Source organism: Chaetodon auriga, chromosome 11, assembly GCF_051107435.1.
Source record: "Chaetodon auriga isolate fChaAug3 chromosome 11, fChaAug3.hap1, whole genome shotgun sequence".
Classification (NCBI taxonomy): Eukaryota; Metazoa; Chordata; class Actinopteri; order Chaetodontiformes; family Chaetodontidae; genus Chaetodon; species Chaetodon auriga.
In genome coordinates, this window is record NC_135084.1 from 18,237,501 (window position 1) to 18,252,970 (window position 15,470).

General features: G+C 45.1%; 1 protein-coding gene across 2 annotated transcripts; it reads right to left on the reverse strand.

Moving 5' to 3' along the window:
- Nucleotides 1-5,436: 5,436 nt before the first annotated feature.
- On the reverse strand, nt 5,437-14,905 carry klf5a (Kruppel like factor 5a). 2 transcript variants are annotated; one of them, XR_013077825.1, is made up of 5 exons: nt 14,524-14,905; nt 12,291-13,458; nt 10,976-11,035; nt 5,985-8,093; nt 5,437-5,951 (listed from the first exon to the last, which is right to left on the reverse strand). XR_013077825.1 is itself a non-coding variant. In XM_076743798.1 (4 exons), the coding sequence occupies exons 1-4, from the start codon at nt 14,683-14,685 to the stop codon at nt 7,915-7,917; spliced, it is 1,569 nt and encodes a 522-aa protein (XP_076599913.1). In that variant the 5' UTR covers nt 14,686-14,905; the 3' UTR covers nt 5,437-7,914. The 2 variants fall into 2 exon arrangements, 1 of the variants encoding a protein (XP_076599913.1); XM_076743798.1 differs by having other exon boundaries at nt 5,437-8,093.
- Nucleotides 14,906-15,470: the final 565 nt, after the last annotated feature.

The following is a 15,470-nucleotide window of genomic DNA, read 5'->3' on the forward strand; positions in this document are numbered from 1 at the left end:
CCTGTGGAGGAGGAGATGCACAAAACTCTTGTGTGTTTCTGTGATTAAAATTCCTTCGGGATGACAATAAAGACGAAAACGATTCAAGTCCCAGTTACTTTAGTGGTCAAATCAAAGCCTCGTCAAATCAAAGCACCTCATCTTAACACCTGTGTAAGTTCCCCCAAGCTTCTTTATTTCCTTGTGTTTTTTTTGTGTATCAAAATTTCATTACTTCCTGGGAAACAATGGATCATTTCTGCTGAGAATCAAAACCTCCCAGCGATGAAACCATCACAGTTTTTTTAAAGTCCTGACCCTCCACCTCTCCCATAACATCCAACTACCTCAGCTTTCCCTCTGATGCCTCTGTGAAAACTGTGAATATTGTGTGATTTATGTCCTGTCTGAGCATAATGTTTCAAGACAAATACACCTAATTATGAATGTCAGTTCTCAACAGTCTCGCCGGGACTTTAAATTTTGGAGTTTCTCTTCCAAAGAAAGAGTGATCAGCATTGAAAAAAAACTCAACAATGACACTGTTGTACTTCGTCTGCACTGCGGGTTTCTGTTATAATGAGAACTAAAGGTTTCCCCATAAAGATTTACATTGAAACAGAATTAATTGATTCCTCAAACTGAAACAATAACACCAGACAGCCCAATCAGGTGCTTAACTCCCAGGTTTAAGTCATCAGCATCGTATTGAGTGACAAGTCATTGACGCTCTACTGGAAATAATTTCCCTCAGTCAACAGAAAGTCTTTTTGGCCCTCACACCCTCCCATTTATAAATATTTGATGCTTTACACGCTGCAATATCTGATGACATGTTACTGATCAATCAGATGAGGAGCTGAAGTGGCTATAACGTTACAGTTTGCAGTGGAAACACACTTTCAGGATTAAGCAGAGCCACGCTGTGCATGAAAAGGTCGAGATCCATTGGATTAGCACTTTTAAATCAAGACAACATGTTGTGAATGTGATAACTTGCTCATCAGTTTTGACATATACTCAATAGAAAACAGTACAAAGACAATATATGTAATGAGTGACCTGATCAGCTTCATTGATTTTTGTAAAGATCTGCTTATTCTGAATTTGATGCAGCAACACGCTTCAAACACGTTGGGACAGGAGCAGCTAAAGACTGGGAAAGTTCTGGAATGCTCCAAACACACCTGTTTGGAACATTCCACAGGTAAACAGGTTCATTGGTAACAGGTGTGTATCATGATTGGGTGTGAAAGGGGCATCCTGGAAAGGCTCAGTGGTTCACAAGCAAGGTTGGAGTGAGAGGCACCTCTTTGTGAACACATGATCGTATAAAGGATATGAATACATGAGCTCAGGAACACTTTGTGAAACACAAACAAATGATTGCATTCTGTTGTTATTAATGTTTCACACAGCACACAACTTTTTGGTAATCAGGGCTATATATATATATATATTAATGTGATTTTCCATTTGTTGCCTCAATGCAGTGGTTACAGTCTAGATTCATTATTGGTGATATGAGTGATTGAGCGATGCCTCACACATCCAGCTGACTGTCCAGAGCCTGTGAGCTTCCAGTTATAAGACAGTGTGACTAAGCGATCAGCCACCACATGTGCTTCATCACCTCTAATCTATGAAACCATAAAACATGTGAGCAGACAAGAAGAAACTGCTAGCTGTTTGGTCAGGGAGGCGCTCAGCACAGTCCCATGGTCAAGGAGTTAACAGTGAGCAAACATTGAGTAAGTGTATTTATACGGACGATATGTAGCCTGCAGACCCTTTTCTCTTTTCACAAATCGAGATAAGAGCTCAGAAAAAGGCCTCCACTTCCTCACTTCAAGTGTGAAAGCAAAAGGGTTTTGTTGTTTCCTCTGGAGGCCCACTCAGGGTGTTGCCCTGAGTGTTTCGCAGGTGTTGAGATATTGGCCTGATATGGAGGGAAGCCTAATGGGTTTGTCCTCTGAACTCATTGGACATGCAGAGGAACCTGCCCGGGGAATAACCACGCTGTATCTTAGGGTGGCTCAGGGCTATCATAAAAGATTTCTGCAAGAGTTGGACTAAATAGTTCAACTGTCACCTGAATGCTTCTCTGATTAGCGCTTTATCAGGAACACTGTCGATCTGAGACTATTAGGCTGCTTTATGGTTTGTAGGGTTTGTCATCTTTTTCTTATTAGTCACTGCAGACTGATGTTAAAACTCCTCGACAACTGATACGACGTTGTTATGTTTCACATGCTGAGGCAGTGACAAAGAATTTGCAACAAAATTACTAAAACAACTTGTGATTGTGAAGAAAACAAGGCTTCACCCTTCAGAGCAGCAGCTGAAACTACTTAGGAATATTTTGCTGGTCATTTTTTCAAGTATTTCATTTCAAAATGGGAGATTATGAAATCACTACAGCCATAAAGTAAAAAACTCTACTTTGCCGAGTGAATTACAGCTGAGGTACCGCCTGCTGACCCTGCTGATTCACTGAACGATCGGTGAAGCGGTGCTGATTCGGTATTGATTACCAGCTGTCACCCACACATGATGATGTTGATGTCAGAGAGGGGTCAACTTGTCAGGGGGCAAAAATTAACTGTGGGTCTGGTTAATCCCCCTTTATCCCAGCCCGATAATCAGACTGAACGCAATTTCCTTTCCACTTTATCATTCCAAGGAGCAGTTTGTCGTGTCGATGGAAGAAACTGACCATTTAAAGTTGCACTGCGTATGTGGCAGACCAGACAAGCCGGCCTCGTTTTATGGGACTGGAATACAACCTGATACAGCCAGTCAGTTTCTGGTGATTTCAGGGCAAATACAGGAGGAAATCTAAATCATATAAGCATAATATCAGCTGAAAAAAGAATTTTGTTTCCCCTTCAGTAGCTTTAATGTAGGAAAAATCCCTTTATTCCACCCTGTGAGACTGTGTTGTATATATGATTTTTACAATAAAGTCAAATATTTAAGCCTTGGACTTAAAATTCATCCTGATATATTTGGTATCTATGAATGTTTTGGGATCTCAGACAAAGCATCAGTTTGTAAAGACTGATCCAACAGCTGGATGCTGCTTACGAAGGAGTTAAAGTCAATCTGGACTCAGGGGCCCTCTAAAAGAAAGGTACAAATTCAGGAGCCGCCTCAAGGCCTTTGTCATTTTACTGTTTATTCGGTTTATTGGAGCCATACTTTCCAACAAATTTGCAATTAATCAGTCCACAAACTAACTGCCCCGTTAATAATTTATCTTCAGCTGAGGCATGTTGAGTTGAGTGAAATGGTAAAACGGGCTGCACTGATGCAGAACTTTTATCCAAAGTGCTTTACTATTTGCCTCTAATTCACCCATTAACACACACAGATGGCTTCAAGCCGCCGTGCAAGGTGGCGGCCTGACGATCAGGAGCGATGTGGGGTTCAGCGTCTTGCTCAAGGACATGCTGACATGCGGACAGAAGGAAGAGGGAGAGATTGAACTGCTACCTGGTCACAGCCACCCAAAATGTGGTCCAGATGGCGCTCGGGGTGCACGTCCAGAGCGAAGAGTATCATGATGAGAACTTCAAATACAACTTTTGGATTTACCCTCTGGGGCTCATGTTTGTCCACACAGCTACTCCCCTATAGCAGTTCAGTACAGAAGACCTGAGGGCGCAGTCCCCTGCAGGGAACCGCTACGGACCATCTCAGCGGCCACAACGAGGCTCTGATATTTGTTTTCAAACCTCTAACATTTTTAAGCTCTGAGCAGATCACCTGAGGCAACATTTTTAAAAATGGACGTAGCGTCTCGGAATCAAGCCCTCCTCGATTTCTGATATTATCTTTAACTTTGTGATAGCATGTCAGCTGTTCTGGTATCTCCTCAATCTCTGATAACAACATGTTCTATTCTGAGAATATTGGGAAGGGTTGACTTTGGAGGGAGTTTCGTGTGCGTGTGTGTGTGTGTGTGTGTGTGTGTGTGTGTGTGTCTGCGTCTATCCGGGCTCCCCGTGGTCGTTCTATTGGTCTTCTGAGTGGGTGGTCTGTTCCAAGAGAGGAGCACTGGAAACATTACACCTACATACACACACATACACACACTCACACAAACACACACACACTCACACAAACACACACACACACATGCACAAAGGGAAACTGGGAATCACACCAACGCAGCACAGCAGAGGGTGGAGCAGGCAGGAGCCGTCTTCCAGATGTGTGACATTAATTTAGTTGATCCAAAACATGAACCGGTAGCTCCCACTCACTCATCACTGCAGTGTGTGTGTGTGTGCATGTGTGCGTGTGTGTGTGTGTGTGTGTGTGTGTGTGTGTGTGTGTGTGTGTTTGTGTGTGTGAAACATTCATCCTCACTTTTTAATATTCACACACTCAGATATACACCTGCAAGTCTACATTTTCATATATTCTGTATACTTTGGAGGAAAGGAATCAAGATAAGAAAAGAAAGTTTGGAGTTTTAGGTGGAGGAAAAGATGGAGCAGGACTACGGGGAGACAAGGTGGATGATTAAAGAAGGGGAAAAGATGAGGAGCGGAGCAGGTTATGAGAACAGTCTCCTCTCTGACCCATGGAGCAGAGCCCCTGGACTTTCATACAATACTTTCCACCGGGGAGGAGAGGGGGGGATACGGTGCATGGAAAGACAAAGAGAGACAGAAAATGAAATTAAATAAGAAGAGCGGAGGAGGAGAGCGCGAGGAGATGTAGGAGGACGGAAGTGGTTGATTGGGTCCCCCCAGAGATTCTTTTGTTTAGATTGTTCTGCATTTCACTTCTTTCACTCTCTCCCTTCCACCTCCCTCTTTTCTGACATCTGAGGTAGATTACAACAGAGACCCCGGGTCACATTTATGACTTAAATCAAGAACATATGGTGTGTGTGTGTGCGTGTGTGCGCACATGTTTGTACGTCCATTTCCATGCAGTGGGATTCCCCTCCGGTCCCCGAGTGGTGGTCAGATTTATTTTCTTGTCCATTGTCTCTCGCTGGGACATCAAAGGACTATTGTTTATTGATCAGCGAGGGTGCTGCAGGTTACTCGCAGGTCCCGGTCGAGAGCGCTTCGCCTCTCCTCCACATCTTCCCTTCTTATCTCCTTATGCCGAAGCTGAACTTTTAAGCGTGTCGGATCTCGGCGGAAAATCCGCAGGATCAGCACTTCCACAGCAACCATGTTTGGATTTTAAAAGATTAAGTGCGGTTGTGCCTCATTTGTTTCATTTAGGCCTTGACGAGGCTTGTTTTAAGGTCCCACACTCTCTCCATCCGCACGGCCCACTCTACAAAAACTGCTTTAACATAAACCTCATGGACAAAAAAAATAAATGTACCACATACTTGGATGGCTGCCGCACCTAAGCCCTGAGATTCAGTCATTGTTAGCAGGTAAGAGAAGAAATCTCCCCATTAATTTCAGCACAAGAGCACATCTGTAAAAGTGTCAGTTGACTTTATTAGGATCGGCTTCACTCAGTTGAAGAAAAACAACTTTTGTCTTTGGAACGTTTACCTAGGAAGAACACAAATCTACAAAATAAGTTGTTGGAAGGACAAGATATAAAACAATGGCATCAAAATATCTTTGACAAGAAAACAAAACCAAAGGAAAAAAAAAAGGCTCAAATATTTTTTGGATGCAGGGCATTTTCCTCTTTTTGCCCTTTTGTTTACAAAATAATAACAAGAGGAAAAAAAAATTAATAGTTATTTACAGTGCATATATTTACATTAAGGCATTTTTGCTGGGGAGAAAGACGGTTGATCTGATACAACCCCCACTTCTACACAACCAAATAAATAGTCAGATTTACCATGATACATTACAGTGCTATATTATCTTTATGCTACCTGCAGTGAATGAACAAATACAGTTATAGGCGCAGGCTAAATCACACCATCAACATGGACGTTCAAGTGTTTTTTAGAGGAGAGGTCCACTTTTGTTTGTCTTAAAGCAATGCTCTCATGTCTGTCTGTGCACGAGCAGAGTTTTTGATGGAGTGTTCCTCTTGATGCTGTGATGAGATCTCTTCCTGAAGAGATTTCAACGCAGGCGACGGGGGACAAAATCCTTGTTCTGTGCAAAAATGACATCTAAGTTTCAACCAAAGTTGCTATAAGCTAATAATGAAATCAAATGGGGATATTCCAAAGCCTTTACAGCCCTCTCTGTGTTATTCCTCATAGGGGCTCAACAGGAAACGCTGAGGGCTGCACTGATAAGACCAACCTTGAAAGATGCCCATGCCACTTTATCTTCAGCTGAGCTTCACAATGCGTTTTGTATTTCACTGTTGATTTTGTCTCCTATCATTTGTGCTAAAGATGTTTTAAGCAGGGATCTCTTCATGGCCAGTTTGTCAAGAGGAACACTTGCACCAACCCAGAATTTTTGACATACGTGCAAACCTGTACATGTGAACCTCTCCTTTAACAAAACATGCATCCATGTTCAATTGACTGATGCAGCTGAGTTGTATGTTAGTTGTGTACAGAGTCTGAGAGAACCCTCAGAGAAAGGACTGACTGTCAGTTTAACGAAAAAGCTCCTCATCATGTCAGGATGTCCGTGAAGTGGCCTGAGCCGAGCTGTTAAATCACAATGAATGATGGGTAAACTTGCAATTTAAAAGACTTGTCTTTTTTTTTTTTTCCAAGCTGAGTCTAGAGATCCAATAGATTAAGAACTAAAAACAGCACCATGTGTATTTAAAAGGACTGTCCACATTGATCACAGCTCTGCTACCACTGAACAAACACACATAAACCAGAGAAGGAGGCACTTAATAAGGTATCGATGATGAAGAAGATGATACTTTGGTTAAAACATCTGAAAGAAGTAAAACACTGGATGAGACAGACGGACACTAACTGTTTTTTGAAGACACTTCATTCAAGCTTGTGCATCAAATACAGTCGATTCTATTTTAACTGCGCGGATTGTAGGACATATCAAAGGGTTCTGCTTACATTTCTCTGGTTGGGAATCTGTCGAAAGACAACATGAATAATTCATCGGCTAATTGCTTCTCTTTAGCAACCATCCACCTCCCTCTGTTCCTCAGCTGTCCTCAGATCTCCTCTCTCTAAAATCAAAAATCTCTCCATCTCTGCGGCTCCACCCCTCCCTCGTTTTTTTCCTGCACTATCTTGCCTCTCTCCAGAGTATAAATGCCTTCAATTTTTAATATCTGAACAGCAATGATTTGTGTGGCGTTCACAGAGATTCAGTCTAGCAGTGATAATGATCGTTCCAGTGGTGAATTAGACGCCTGGGCCCGAAAAAGGCTCAGGCTTGGATTACCAATTCTAGTGCAAACTGAAAGATTTGGTTAAAAAAAAAAAATAAAAAATCAAATCTGGATATTCCAGTTATACAAACAAACTAACAAACCAAGGAGTAAACAAAGATTTGGCTTGACTAGTTTTGCAAACATAAACTTCTCCGTTATAAAAAAAAATTGAAGCCAGCTCTATATTAGAACAGAGACAAAAGATGTACAAGTTTTGAGTGATAAGTGCTTTCTTTCCAATCACACAAAAGAGTCCAAATGGACAGGAGACACATTTTGGAGCTACCATTTACTTTTTGTTATTATTTTTCTTCTTTGTATGTGTCCACAGAAATCTATACCAAGTAAATCTGCAGGTTAAGGGACCAGGAGCTTCATCTGGCCGTTATCTTTCTATTATACAACCTCCAAAGTGTCCCACTCTGGGTTAAGAGCAACACATTTTTTTAGGCAATCGTACCACTTTAGCACATGATACAGCACCAGGAGGAGCTGTGGTGTCAGTGAGAGTCGCTCTGCTTCAGGCAGCTTGTAGCGATGTAGTTGTGGGAGACGGAGTGAGTGCTTTACGTGTACCAAGACAGTGTTTGTGTATCTGCAGCGCGTGTGCAAACGCCGCTAGTTCTGGTGTCTCTTCATGTGCAGGGCGAGGTGGTCGGATCGGGAGAAGGAGCGCGAGCAGACGGCGCACTGGAAGGGTTTGGCGCCCGTGTGCTTCCGGTAATGGCGCGTCAGCTCATCCGAACGAGCGAAACGCCAGTCGCAGCAGTCCCACGTGCACCTGTAGGGCTTCTCACCTGCAGGACGGGAGAAAAGAGAGAGTCTGAGGAGGGCGGCTCTGGAAAAGTGAGCAAACAGCAGAAGCGAGCTGCATTTCTAGCGCGATCACATGATCTCCAGCAGTCTGTGAGCAGGGACGTGATTGTAAGCGCTCAGAGTACGGATGATACTGATTATCATTAGAACAGACTAATTCCCTCAGTTTCATGATTCATGCAGTTGGGTGGAGGAACTGGGAAAACAGGCTTTACTGGAAAGTCAAGCAGTGTAACAACATATACAGCCACAGGCATTCATCGAGCACTCAAAACTTAAGTTTCCCACGGACGACTCATCTGTATTGTCTGCTTTGGCCTCTGTGCATTTTTCTTTGATGGTTGTAGTTTGTTTCCCTGTCACTCTGCCATTCCAATAATCTTTCAGCTGCAGCCTCAGGCTCTCTGCAAAAACTGGTGTGACCTGTCTCCGTCAGCCCCAGTTCCATCTTAACCACGCAACCCAACCGCCCAGCCAACAACCAATCCAGGTCCACCGGCCCAAAGGTAGGCTTAAAGGATTTGTTCCCCCAAATTACTAAAAAGAAAAGAAAAAAAAAAAAAATCACACTCGTGGTCTCCATCCATGCAGATAATTTTGGATTTTACAGGTCCGGGTTTATCTGCCTCTGACATTTCTGCCACCACCCAAATAAAAAGGAGGTGAATGGAATTTCATCTGTGTCTTAAATTAAGACGTTTAGTTCTGTCTGGTAACAACGGACGCTTCAGAAAGAAGGCCAGATGGGAAGGAACTTGATTCTTGCTGAGCTAGATCCCCATTTTTCTTCTTTCTCTGCTTTGTCTCCTTTTCTTTGACCACTTTTTTATTTGGATTTTAAAACTTAGGCGAGATAACGTCCTATTTAAGTTTCCTGCCTCTCCGTGTAATTGATTAAAGAGCGCCTTAAGTGTTAGCCACAGTGCAATTAAAATGGAATTTAATGGAAACTGTGCTGTCTGCTTGGGAGTCTTTTCTTCTCCTCGTCCTTGTTCTAAACGTGTATTCACGTATTCAGAGTGATCAAAAACAGGGCAAGAAATATGCAGACTATTGGTAATCCTCCTGCAAATCTCAAATAATGACCCAACAACGGTGTCTCTGTCCAGAAACAATGTCCCCGTTAGTCTGGATAGTCCACAGATCTCGCTGTGAACAGATCCCACTGGAACTACTTCAATGGCGCAAAAATAGTGAAAATTGTTGACAGCGTGTTCTGCGGCTTGTTCAGACTAATAAGACAATGGTTCCGGAAAAAACAGTTAAACAGTTTTAATGTCATTTTTCAAAGCTCTGTGAACCATAAACATACTTCCATTCACATCCATTAAATTGGGGTGGAGGCAGAAATCTGGACAAAATAAAGACTATCTGCATGCTGGATACCACGAGAAGTAAGTAAATAAATATGTTTTTTTGTCATCCGTGTGAAGCAACTCTTCAAACAAGCAAAGCGAGCTCTGGTCACTAAACAAACAAGCAAAGTAAACCTGTTTGGAAATTAACCAGAGCGTCACCAAACTTGGAAACACACACCTGAGAGTGAACACAATGAGGAGAGACGGTGAAAAGAGAGAGAGAGAGAGAAAAAAAAAAAAAGAGTGAACTGGGAGGAGTGTTTTTACAAGACACACACATGCACACACATACACACACAGGCAAACAATCAAGGTAATGGATGTTGATGGAGATTAGAGTGGGAACTCCCACGAGGACCCAAACGCATTAGGAATCATCTCATACAGATTACTGACAGGTGTGTGCGGACCGGTGTGTGCGTGTGCGTATGAGTGTGTAAGTGTGCGTTCAAGCAGCTGAATAAGAGAAGTCGAATGAGTTACAGACAGAGACAGAAATGAGGGGGGAGGGCTGAAGGCGGGCGGGTGGCACAAAGCAGACAAGAGGGCGATTAGATGAATGAAAGCCATAGAAAAAGTGGGAGAAAATAACTAAGCGTGACTGACACAAGCAGAGAGGATATGGAAGCTGCTCCTACATCCCTCCGTACGTGTCATGTTCTCATCCTGTGGTCTGTAATAACTGCAAAAACCACAATCAGCCTGCAGCATGAATGACGCCAGATCTAATTGTCGTGTCATGTTCCCAATACTGAAATGCAATGCACGCACACCCACAGCCATGTTCTGAACAAGTAGCTCAGATTCATTAGTGGAGCAGATTCTGGATCAGTGCTGAGAGAGAGTTTTGATTTTGTGTGTGTGTGTGTGTGTGTGTGTGTGCGTGGGTCCAGATGAGTGAGGAATGCGTAGATATCAACAGAAGCTTTGTTTTGTTAGCTGGAGCGAGGTGGGGCCCAACACCTTAGTGCTTGTTTGTTGGCTTTGCTCGTGCAAAACTAACAAATCTAAATGCGAAAAGAGACCGATTGAAAGAGAGAGGAGAAGAAAGGCGAAGGGGAAGACAAAGGAACACGGACGGTGACGCGCGCACACATGACCTAACGTATTTTTGTGTCTGCACAAACAGATCTTGTGTATATTTATAGTGGCAAACGAGCCCAACTGGTCTCAGAAAAGCTCATCAAAGCATTTAAGCATCGATGTCTGAACAGGAACTGGGGTCCTAAGAGAGATGGCACCATACTACGTCCAGTGCTGGCCACATAGTCTGAAAGTCATCCCCTGGCAGAAGTGTGTCACTTCCACCTGTTTTGATGGAATAGTATATTGGGCAGAGGATGGGAATGGGGTAGGATACATTTACACACACATGCCAGGAACACAACACTCTGCCTAGCAACATGGTGCCAGTGCAGATACCGAAATACGAGCCACGCGGGCAGCGTCATTCTTTTTGACGGGTCCCGTTTAAAAAAGCTGCATTAATTAGAGGAATGTCTTACCCGTGTGAGTCCTGAGGTGGGCTTTCAGATGAGACGACTTGGTGTAGACCTTCTTGCAGCCTGACGACACACACGGGGAGATAAACACAAACAGGAGGCTTAATCCAAACCCAAATAATTCATGTGTCAGATATGCATTTACCCAATGAACTGAGCTGTGGTATGCCAGAAATGTGAACTAATGAAGAGCAGAAGCTGTTTGGAATCTGATATAGTAAATGGTAGTTTGTTTTTGTTCAACAAGTACATGTGACTGTGTTAAAGAAGGGGTCCGCACAGTCTCATTTGGTACTGAAGCTGCTTAAATTTGGTGTATTTACAGAGAAATTCGTTTAGCTGCGTGGCGCTAAGCGCACAGAACGCTGCTTAGCTGGAAACATCTGTTCACTGCACCTGTTAGTTTAACATCAAAGTCGAGATATTTTAAGTTCTGGATTACAAAACCTTTTGCACATTGTCACACACAGTATGTAGATTACAATGTCAAAAGGTCAGTAAGATTTTGAATGATTTACAAAGATATTCCTTAGATTTATTATGACTTTAAACGAGGGAATGACAGCATTTCGTGCATTGCAAAGACGAAGCAGCGAGCAGCTGCAGCAGCGTGACTAATATACACTTGGGTAAAGTGTGGATCTGTCCCTGTGTGGATATGATGAATCTGCTTCATCTGACTTTAAAGAAGTTAGACATGTGCTAACATGCGGCAGGAGGCTCCGCTTAAGCCTATTTTGCACGCTGCCATAGGCTAGTTGACATTACATGTCCTACAAGTAGCTGCACATCGTACAGCTCCAGTGCGTGTGTGTGTATGTGCCAAAATAAAGAATCTGTGCAAGCAATCTGAAGTGTGACTGTATGTAAATGTGTGTGGGTAAAAAGATCAAATGACTTAAGGAGAACATCTATCTAATTAACACACCCACACACAATTATACCAGCGGTGACTTCAATCCCACAACAATGTGTGAGAGCTCACGGATGAGAGTGTTAGAGCTGTTTGAGGTGTGATAATAAATGCAAAGCAGTTTTTACACCAGACAGTTAATTGAAAGGTACTGACTGACGATCTCCATTGCCAAAATATTTTAATTCCAGTGCAGCATGTGCTCTGCTGTGGCTGTGGTACATATCGTGACTCATAGGCCTGGGAAAGTCATTCGAAACACAACATATAATTTGCAAAAAATGCAATGCTGACCTTTGTGACTGATCAGACATTCACCTGACCACAGCCCAGGAAAAAAAAAAACACATACACACAGCAGTGACAAGAACCAGCATGCACACCCAGCTGTGCTGTAGCTCTAACCTGGGTAATCACAGTGGTGGATCCGCCGTTTCTCCAAATCCGGGTTGTTCCTCCGGTTGTAGCGGGCAGGCACGGTGGTCTGAGCTGGAGTTGGGGCTGGAGTCGCTGCAGGGGCTTGGGGAAGGCCTGCGGCTTGGCCTGGGACCGGTGTCGGACCCGTAGTGAGGGGCAGGGCCAGGCCGCCCGGTCCCGGGCCGGGGCCGAGTCCAGGGGTGCCACCTGCCAACTTGGAGGCGATGGTGGCTGCGTATGACGGAGGAGGGGACATAGTGTGGAGCACCTCCTTCTGCCTGTCAGGGCTGCCGGGCTCCGAGTTTGGCGGCGAGGGTGGCAGGTAGGGCACCTGCTGCTGGAGGAAATGGGGGTGCGCCTGAGCATGAGGATGCGTGTACGCCCCGCCGCCCAGGCCGCAGTAGGCGGGCTTGGCGGTCTCCTCTTGTTGAGATGCAGAAGAAGCTACCGGCAAATCATGGAAAGGTGCGTGGATCGTGGAAGTGGGAGTGTGTTGTATCTGCTGCTGCTGCTGCTGCTGCTGCTGCTGCTGCTGCTGCTGATGATGATGATGATGATGATGCTGAGCCTCCATACCATTGCCATGGTGATGGTCCAAGCCGGAGTTTAGTAGCTGAAAGAGCGAGCCGCCGTTGTCATGGTGGTGGAGAGCGTGCTGCTCGAACTGTGATGACATTTCCTGTTTGACGAACACTTCCTGCACTGACTCGACGCCGCGGCTGCTTCCCGACTGGTTGAAAACACTGGTGAAGTCCGGTAACCCCGTCAGCGTCATGTTTATGGCTGAGGTTTCCATGGCGACGCTGCCAGGGCCATGCCCGGACGTGCCGCAGCTACCGGCGGGCGTAGCGTTGGGGCAGTGCAGCTGTAGGCTGGGAGAGAAACACGGGGAGGCAGATTCTGTTTTGATTTGGGTAAGACCCGTGTGGTTCTGGTGCTGAGGGGGCCGCACCTGCTGACACAAGCCCATCCTCACGTAGGCGGCGTCGGGGAGGTACAGATTCATGTTGAGGGTGTAAGGAGCCCCAGCATGATCGTCGGTGAAGAAGTGATCCACCACAGACGCGCCGTCTCTCTGCGACTTCTGCTGGCTGTCTGCAGCAGGTGGAAGGGGGAGAGACTGAGGGGACAGATACCTGTCCATCTCACACTTTTCCTGTTGATCAAAGAAGACAAAACACACAAAAACATCTGGGTTAGACACATCTCATTTCACGGCTTTAAAGTAAACTTTGCTCAGATGATCATGTACCCAGCTCTGTCTTCAGCAAGTGCCTCTCATGAGCCACTACGAAAGTATTCTGAGGCGCTATTTTGAGAAGACAAAGGTTTGATAGGACAGTCACCGCGCAAACATTTATCATGTAGTCATCAATAGGCGGTTGCCACATTCCCTCTCTGCCTGCAAGGCTGAACTCAAAAACCCACCGGCTGTGAGGCCAGCAGTTGAGGATCAGGCCATGTTCTGGTGCAAGTACACAGTCAGACCTAACACCGCTCAATTCTGCAGTTATGAGAGCAGACTGAAGAAGCAGCCTGTCACTGATCAAAACTGGCATCGCTGCCGAACAACTTTACACCACACCGAGATCTGTTCATATTCTGCTTTGTGGTCTAATTCCTGCGAATCCGAAGCGTGTAGCTGGTGTAAAAGTTAGAGAAGCCCTGCAGCAGAGGATGAAACAGCAACATGAAAGGGAATGGGGAAACACCCATGCCTCCCTGTCCGCTGCAGCAGCAGCAGCAGCAGCAGTCTGGGGATGGGCTGCTATTTCTAGGCTCCTGATCCGACCAGCTGTTCTATGCAACTCTCTCCACTGCTGCACAAGTTTCCTGCTCACTGTGGGACAGAGTTTCCGGGACCTTTCTGTCCGAAAGCTAGAGTCAGTTGTTGTCAGCGTGGTATGATGGTGAGAGGGGGCGCCAAGAAGAGACCAACAACTGGTGACCAACTGGCTGGCAGAGAAAACATGCGGTGAATGCGTTTGCAGGCGGAGCAGCTCGGCGTCGCGTCCAGCTGGCCGCAGCCTGCTCGCTTATCGCCGCAAATAGTGCAAAACAAAGTGCTCGTTAACATCACGCAGCAAGGCCGGCTGACATTTGGAGGCCAGCGAAAACAAACAAACAAACAAACAACCTGGATCTACAAGCAATCTGCCACGCCCATTCAATGAAACGCATCACTAATGCGTGAAGTCGCTGGGATTCGTGGCCGGCTTACCTGAGTGTAGTCGTTTTGTCCAGTCTTGTCTGTGATCTTGCAATCCAAGCCGAACAACGCCGAGTCCTCCAGAGGGAATCCAGCGGGCAGGGTCGCCTTCTGCAGCGGATAGAAGGGATCCTCCTGCCCGCCGCCGCCGCTCATCGCGAGTGTCGCGGCCATGAAGCTCCGACGCAGCACCGCAAACGATCGTCCTGTTATGCAAAAGGGAGGATGCGAGCGCGCACTGGGAGAGAGTGAGGGGAGCCGACGGGGTGTAGTGCGTGTGTTGGGGTTATGAATGCGCGCCTGTCTGCTACATCTCCTTGCACTTGTTTCATCCCTCCACCGGCCCGCACACAGTTTTCTATCTCCCGTCGTAGGGCGGAGCGGCCCAGTGTAAATACAGCACACGCGCCGCCCACCAAACCTTTAAAAAGGCTTTGATCATTCATTCACTGGCCACCGCCCTACGCTCCATCTAAATACATTAGCAACACTGTCGTAAAGCGCGCAGACAGCCACAGAGGTGGAGGAGGTTCAACTCATGCACCAGCCTTAAAAAATAAAAAATAAAAAAATCATTTTCCTCTTTTCCTTTTGTTAGATTATATCAAAATCTACGAATCTGGAATGATTTCAAGGTTTTATAGAAAATATTCCCATGATAAAATTCTGGGAAACCAATTTTATTTTTGCCGTACTGATATTTGATATAATGCAGCTACAAATACAGTAGATAATATACAATATATAGTGAGTTGTGGGTCTCACAAGAGGCCTTTTAAAACAAGAACGGCCAAATTTGGTCAAGTTTTTTAGTTCCTAATATGGTTCAACATCCAAAAGCATCCTACATTTCCCATAATACAAATACAAATATCCAGTTTTTCGAGTTCGTAGGGCGAGCAGAGATAATTGATTTTGACAAACTCTGGAGAGCTCCTTCATAGAAGACATGATTCAAG

Excerpts from the sequence above, each read along its gene's own strand:
- klf5a (XM_076743798.1), bottom strand. The coding sequence starts at position 14,685 with ATGGCCGCGACACTCGCGATGAGCGGCGGCGGCGGGCAGGAGGATCCC. Across the intron at positions 11,036-12,290 it reads CCACCACTGTGATTACCCAG|GCTGCAAGAAGGTCTACACC; the intron begins GTTAGAGCTACA and ends GTGTGTCGTCAG. Across the intron at positions 8,094-10,975 it reads CCACCTCAGGACTCACACGG|GTGAGAAGCCCTACAGGTGC; the intron begins GTAAGACATTCC and ends CCCGTCCTGCAG.